Here is a 7298-nt window from a genome sequence, read left to right as displayed (position 1 = left end):
TCCCTGACCGACCACTGCAGGGTGAGCCAGAGCCAGGATCGAGTATTTCTTTCAAACCTCTTTATTTTCCACCGGCTGAGAATTAAAAATTCTCATGCAATTCAGCAGCTCGGTGTAGTTTCAAATGCGCACGAAGTCTCGAACAAGTGCAGAACAGAGCTTGATTCGTGTGCTGGAATGTGAGACTCGTCTGATTCAGAGCTGTTTCACACCGACACAAGCACCGCACCGGCGACCAGGGGTGCTTTTGACAGGGACAGCTGGGAGCTCATGGGAAGAAGTGATGTTTGGACACAAATCCGGCTCATGTCTCGGACGTCACGTGTGAAGCCTTGACTCACTAACAGAGTTGATTCCTCCGTTCTTCAGTAATCATGGACAGTGTGTGCAATAGTTTACAGTGTGTCCAGACAACTACTGAGCATATTTTTATTGACTGTGTTTTAATTTTGTTTAAAGAAAAATAAAAATTGTAATATCTCTCAAAAGAATCCTGAAAAATCCCAATATACGAAATGTTACCAAATGTTTTTTTTAGGAATAAAACCACAATTTAGCTGTTATTCAACATGCATAAATGAAAGCATGCACGTTAACTAATTAAAATCTCTTTATACTCTTTATACCACGTCTCGACTGGACGTTGACGTGGATTTGGGCTTCGCTCTCTTCTTCTTGGTCGTGCTGTGCGTGTTTCTGTTGGTTACAGTGGTTCTCTGTGCTCAGATGGCTCTGGATCCGTACAGCTCCATCTCTGTGTCCACCTATCAGGAGGAGCAGGAGCAAGCGGAGGGGTGAGGGTTCGAGCCGGAGCACTGCTGGATTGTAGAAGAACCTCGAGAACACCAGCGGAAACACATCTACACTTTCTCTAACCCTCATTGTGTGGAGACTCTTGGGTTTCATTGCAGCTCATCCGGGAAAAGAGATCTGAGTGTCATTATGAGGTCTCATTTCCTCCAGGAATCATAAAGCACCAACGAATCAACAAAACTGTGTGAACAGCAGAAGTCTGAAGAGTGTCCTTCAGAGGCGAGCAGCAGAATAAACGCAGAGCTTCTGTGTTCGGTTCAGCGAGTCTTGACTGTACTAACTGTAGTGCTGTGAAACTCAAACACGCATGGATTACACTCTTCCAGCTGATCACATGACAGTCATCACAATCTGAGCTTTGTGCACTGGAACAATATTTAATACTCTAAACACCCAGAATGCTTTGAACAGGGTTTGAATAAGTGATTTATGTATTTATTTTTAAACATCTACATTACATTTATGTGTTTAGCAAACACTTCAAAGCCTTTTACAAAAGAGATGCATTCATTTATGCATGTTGAATAACAGCTAAATTGTGGTTTTATTCCTAAAAAAACATTTGGTAACATTTCGTATATTGGTATTTTTCAGGATTCTTTTGAGAGATATCACAGTTTTTATTTTTCTTTAATCAAAATTAAGACAAAGTCAATAAAAATCTGCTCATTATTGTCTGGACACACTGTGAACTATTGCACACATTGTTAGTTGTTAGTTCCTGCACACTGTTTAGTATGTTTTTAAGCCATTTGACACAGAAAGTGTCCTCATAAACCATGTTTACATTGTAGAAATCATCTCATTATACACATTTGTGTCCTCATAAACCAGAACACACTCACACAGTTAATAAACAGTATTATATGATCTAATAATTGGCTCTACGGGGTGACTAATTAGTGGATAATTGCACAATTGTAACTCATAATGTCAATGACCTTGTCTGGCCAAGCATCAAGACATCAAGATAAGAATATACATTTGAATAGAAATCATTAAAAATACTGCAGACCTATACTATATACCCACCACTGTTGGCGGTCAATGAATGTATTCTATACCAAAACAGTTATTGTAGATAAAACACTGTCGAAATCAAGACGTCACTTAAAATAACATGTTCTAAATATCTGCCACAGAAGAAGATAACACGAAGCTGGTTGCATGATCTTGTTTTTTTAAATAAATTTCATTTTTTAATTTACATATTATCATTTTAATAAATAGCATAGTTTACAGAGCTTTTACAGCCATAAAGATCTTCTTAATTTAAAGACAATTAAAGTTGAACTCAATCTACAATATATATTTTTTTAGATAAAAGTATTTAGATTTTAGTAATACATTTATTATAGATATTGTTGACCGTTAATGAAAAAAAAAAGACTTTTATGAGAAAACAAAATACAATTAGCATTAAAGAGTAAAATGGCTTCGGCAAGATTCTAACTAGTGTTAATTTTAACACAAATAGTTTTAACATTTTTAAACACATCCGAACTCACCGCTATCTGCGAAACAGGAAGACTTTTAGTTTGAAAAATAAAACGCATTCTTGAGGACATATTGGACTTTTATTCTGAAAAACGTCCAATGGCTGCAGCAGTAGTGCGCACACATGATATCACACCGGTGTGGCTAGCTGTATCTAGAGGATTTTAAAGAATATAACATCCAGCTGTCCTTTAAAAGCACTTTCTCGTTTTCATCGCGGATCTGCGGAAGGTAAAGTGTGTGTTTTTATAGCGCGGCTGGATCTGATGTCCTGTGCTCGCGACTGAAGGTCACGATTAAAGTGATTCACGAACACGTTATAACTGATGTAACGCTAGCTGTAACGTCTGCTCGCTGTTCTCTGGTGGTTACTGCAGCATGCGTGTGTTTGGAGCGGTGTTTGAGCGCGCGGTGACCGCCTGTCAGTCATCGGCTCTGCTGTGCGCGAGACTCTTCAGCACAGGTGACGCACAGACCACGCTCTGCTCTGAAGATGATCATGTGTGCAGTGCTCAGAGTAAAGTGTGTTCTGCTGTATGTGTCCCACAGGAGCGTGCGCCAGAATACGGATGCACGCGATTCCCAAACTGAAGGATGTGGATCGGTGGACGGAGAAGAGGAGCATGCTCGGAGTCTATGACAACATCGGGATCCTGGGTGAGCACATATAAACTCACACACACCAACATCATCCAGTTCCCCGTTAATAAAGTGCTTTTATTAACCCCCTTCATCTGTGCGTTTCTATAGAGAATGTTTGTTTCTTCTTCTCAGTTTCTGTATTTCACTGTACACTGCTCAGCATTACTGGTGTGTGTCAGGGTTTGACTGTGTGTGACTGCAGGGGGTTTTAAAGCTCATCCCAAAGAGCTGATCCGAGGGCCGCTGTGGCTCCGGGGCTTCAGAGGAAACGAGCTCCAGCGGCTCATCCGGAAGAAGCGCATGGTGGGGGACCGGATGATGGGCGAGGACAAGCACATCCTGGACAAGAGGATCAGCTTCCTGTACCGCCGCTTCAACAGATACGGCAAACACCGATAGACGTCAGCCGGCATCTGTACGGACGTGGATTCACTTGGTGTTCATTTATCTGTAAAAGTATCTTAATGTCTTCATCCTTACGAAAGATCGGGCCCAAACGCTGGAGATACATTAAAAAGATTTATTACAAAAAACAAAAAAGGGTAGTCATGATTTCTCAACAGAAGCGGTGATGTGATGCATGCTTGGGGTGTGGGATCAGTGAGACGGGGGAGCAGGGCTGGTGCATCCTGGGAACTGAGCCTCCGACTCCATCTGACGGGAACCAGCAACACACACACCATTACCAACCATCCGCGAAGACCACTGTTACTGACACTCATACATTAAAGACATTAGATGCTCAGACATTAAAACGATCAAAAGTGACAGTAAAGACATTTATAATGCAAAAAAAAAAAAAAAAATCTATTTCAAATAAATGCTGTTCTTTTGAACTTTCTATTCATCTGTGAATCCTGAAAAATAAAATGCATCACAGTTTCCACAAAAATATTGTGCAGCACAACTGTTTTCAACATTGATAATAATCAGAAATGTTTCTTGAGCAGCAGATCATCATATTAGAATGATTTCTGAAGATCATGTGACACTGAAGACTGGAGTAATGATGCTGAAAATACAGCTGCACATTACAGAAATAAATTACAGTTTAACAGAGATTCACATAGAAAACGGCTGTTTTAAATTGTAATATTTTTTCACAAATTTTACTGTTTTAGATCAAATAAATGCAGCTTCTGTGAGCAGCAGAGACTTCTTATTGACCCCAAACATCTGCCCAGCAGTGTGGGAGCGGTCACTGCTGCATGTGTTTAAACCAGCGTCTCCGGGTCAGTTATACCTGTGCGTCTCTCTCTCTGTCCTTCGGGAGCCGCGGTCTCTTCTTCTTTGGTCCAGCCGCTGACTGATGAGGAAACGCTGGAGAAGAGCTGTCTTCATCAGCAGCAGCAGCTGGATCTAAACCTGCCTTCCCTTCATCCTGCATGAACACGTGAAGCTTCAGTCATCAGACACCGATACAGACTCCAGTGTCAGAACAGTCTGATTACAAGCAAACTGAAAACTCAGATCAGGTTTCTCACCTCCAGTGTGATGGTGAGCTGCGCCGTCCTGTAATCATCTCCATACGAGTCCAGAGTCTTCATCAGAAACCTGACACACACACACACACACACACTCAGCCATTGAACACATTATTACTGATGGACTGGAGTGCTGTGGATTACTTGTGGATTATTGTGATGTTTTTATCATCTGTTTGGAGTCTCATTCTGACGGCACCCATTCACTGCAGAGCATCCATTGCTGAGACACTGATGCAGTGCTACATTTCTACAAACCTGATGAAGAAACAAACTCATCCATGTTCTGCGTGCACGCACCTTCTTTCTTTTCTCAGTCGGCGTGTCAGTCTCTGCACCTGCTGGAGGCGTCCCAAAATCTTCTCATTCACCTGAGAATGTGAGGATACGGTCAAGAAACGTTCACAAACATCCATCATCTTCCTGTTGTGCTAAAACAGTGCATATTTTAGCTGGAGAGCCGGACGAAAGACAGTCTAGAGCTGTAGAGCGAGTGACAGTGAGGTTGTTTCTGGGTCGAAGCGTTCCTCTGTAAATCTGTTCACCTGCTCGATCTCTCTGCACCTCTTGCTGAGGGCCTGATACTTGTTTTTGTCCAGCTCCCTCCTCTCATCTTCCTCGTCCTGTGTGGGGCCCGCCGGGGCCCCGTCGTTACCCAGGAGCTCAGTGCCGCTGGGGCCCAGCTCCACGCCGGCCGTCTCCAGCTCCGCTTCCAGAATGTGACCCCCGAACAGAGGAGGCAGAGCCAGACCTGAGAAGTCCTCCATCACCTGAAGCACAGACAGACTCTCAGCAGCAGCACGTGACTACATGACATCTCACTCCGCAAAGTTAATATAACAGCATATCAGACTACAGATATAGATGTTAATAATCTTACTGATAACTACACTAAGCATGCTTTCTTTCAACTCACATATCAATATCACGCTGATATGATTTGCATGCGTTTGTAACAGTTTTAATGATCTGCGCTCACCTCTAGTTAGTAATACTGTGAAGCGCCACACATGATTCACTCAGTTATTATAAATCCTACAGGAATGTTTTTCTACTCCTCATCACTAAATTAAACGATTAACCGATAATAAAAGCAACTATTCACCGCTATCATTCAACAAAATAAAACAAAAAAACAAAAACCAAAAAACAACAACACGAAACAAAAATACGCCATTTAAATATCTAAACCAACCATTTCAGCCAATCCAGAGCGAAAGCGTCACCAACATCATTGAACTACAATTCCCATGATGCCTGAGACACTGGACTACAGAAGCAAACATGGCAGCCAGTAAGTATTTGTTGAGCGTGTTAGCGGCTTGAAAGATATTATGTTCTGTTTTAGTTCGGCTCGATTGTATTTGCAATAACAGATTAAACAGAGAGCTCATGACGGGCTATCATACTATATCCGTGTACTAAAAACAATGAATATATATATATAATGTGGAAATATGAGAATGACCTTGGTCTCATACTAGCTGTCGTCGCTTAGCTCTGCTCCAAACACTCATGAAAACATGATTTATATCGATATGAGGACTTATATGACAGAGTGTACTAAGTCAGCATGTTTTATTCGGCACGTGGCAGTACTTGAGCTCTGCTGTGGTATATTACGGTGTCTCGTGGTGTTTTTACCGGATGGTCGCGTGACAGTTTACGTGTTTCTCTAGTTGGCAGGTTTGTGAAGAACGCTTGGAATAAAGAGCCTGTGATCACAGTCTCCTGTGGCATCGGGCTGCTGGGTGAGGGGGACATTAATGCACATTATTCTTCACAGTATGCATCTTCATCTTCCTGCTGTATGAATCTAAGATCTGTGTGTGTGTTGTGTTTTCAGCTTGCGCTCTGCCGGCTCTGAGCCCTTTAACTAAGTACACCGGAATGATGAACCAAGCTGTCCCTTACAATTATCCAGGTATATCACCCTCACGCAGCCTGTGCATGCTTGACATCAGGGTTATTAGGGGTTTCCTTCGATTACAGCAACTTTAAATACATAAAATACATATTTAGCTTAGTTTGTGTGTATTTTATTATTATTATATCATTATCATCATATTTGAGATTCTATTACAGTTTTTATTAATATTTAGAATTTTTTCAAATTTTGTTTTGAGTTTTAGTCATTTTGTTTTTGTCATTTTTAGTAGTGTATATATATATATATATATATATATATATATATATATGTATATATATATAAATACAAATATATATATGGGTCAAAGACAAAAAAGTGTTTAAGCATAAAAAAAGTGTAATACTGCTTTAAACTGTTGTAGTTTTTCCCCCCAAAAAATGCAAAAAGTTTTCTGTTTTATTTAATTGCAATTTTGTTTAGTTTTTCTGAGCAAAAAATAAACATCATACATTTCCCCTGATTAACAGAAGACACCCAGTAAAATGTCATTCAGTGTAACAATCTCGTCAGGCATATTTACAACAAAAATCAATTTATGACACATTAAAAGACTAATTACTTTCACCACAAATACTAATGAGTTGTAATTTTACATTTTTAACATTTGCCACTATCCTAGGTTTTGCCCATTTGTCAGTAAGAATTTTTCACTAATTTAAAACACAATAAAATTTAGTATGCTCCATTATTCTTTTAGATATTTTAATATGTACACGTCAGAATAAGCATGTTGTTTGAATTTTTGCATAAATTGTGTTACACTGAATGACAATGTAACATTATTTCAACCAAATTTTGACATTTTCTCCAAAAACCTATTTGAAACCTTAAAAGTAGACATTTTACTTACATTTAATGTGCTTTCTATGGACACAAAATCACTTTTGTACATTTCTTTTGATGCGGACATCTTAACGTCTTTGACCCATATA

The 7298-nt window shown here is 40.0% G+C and overlaps 3 protein-coding genes across 4 annotated transcripts; 2 read left to right on the top strand and 1 right to left on the bottom strand.

The window, feature by feature from the left end:
* The first annotated feature begins 2380 nt into the window (after nt 1-2380).
* mrpl51 (mitochondrial ribosomal protein L51) lies at nt 2381-3788 on the top strand. The gene is made up of 4 exons (XM_019101897.2): nt 2381-2541; nt 2688-2773; nt 2860-2967; nt 3155-3788. Exons 2-4 carry the CDS (start codon nt 2689-2691, stop codon nt 3349-3351), a joined length of 390 nt encoding a protein of 129 aa, XP_018957442.1. The 5' UTR covers nt 2381-2541; nt 2688; the 3' UTR covers nt 3352-3788.
* Nucleotides 2715-5507, bottom strand: tfpt (TCF3 (E2A) fusion partner). Of its 2 annotated transcripts, none has more exons than XM_019101895.2 (6): nt 5416-5507; nt 4982-5206; nt 4737-4807; nt 4437-4506; nt 4196-4333; nt 2715-3606 (listed from the first exon to the last, which is right to left on the bottom strand). In XM_019101895.2, the coding sequence occupies exons 2-6, from the start codon at nt 5201-5203 to the stop codon at nt 3550-3552; spliced, it is 558 nt and encodes a 185-aa protein (XP_018957440.1). In that variant the 5' UTR covers nt 5204-5206; nt 5416-5507; the 3' UTR covers nt 2715-3549. The 2 variants fall into 2 exon arrangements, with proteins under 2 accessions (XP_018957440.1, XP_018957441.1); XM_019101896.2 differs by having other exon boundaries at nt 5353-5496.
* A 125-nt stretch (nt 5508-5632) lies between these two features.
* ndufa3 (NADH:ubiquinone oxidoreductase subunit A3) lies at nt 5633-6452 on the top strand. The gene is made up of 3 exons (XM_019101898.2): nt 5633-5730; nt 6116-6187; nt 6283-6452. Exons 1-3 carry the CDS (start codon nt 5721-5723, stop codon nt 6435-6437), a joined length of 237 nt encoding a protein of 78 aa, XP_018957443.2. The 5' UTR covers nt 5633-5720; the 3' UTR covers nt 6438-6452.
* The last annotated feature ends 846 nt before the right edge of the window (nt 6453-7298 follow it).

This window comes from Cyprinus carpio, chromosome A16 (genome assembly GCF_018340385.1).
Source record: "Cyprinus carpio isolate SPL01 chromosome A16, ASM1834038v1, whole genome shotgun sequence".
In the NCBI taxonomy this organism is placed as follows: Eukaryota; Metazoa; Chordata; class Actinopteri; order Cypriniformes; family Cyprinidae; genus Cyprinus; species Cyprinus carpio.
The sequence above is the reverse complement of the archived record's forward strand: the minus strand, read 5'-3'. Positions and strand labels throughout refer to the sequence as shown.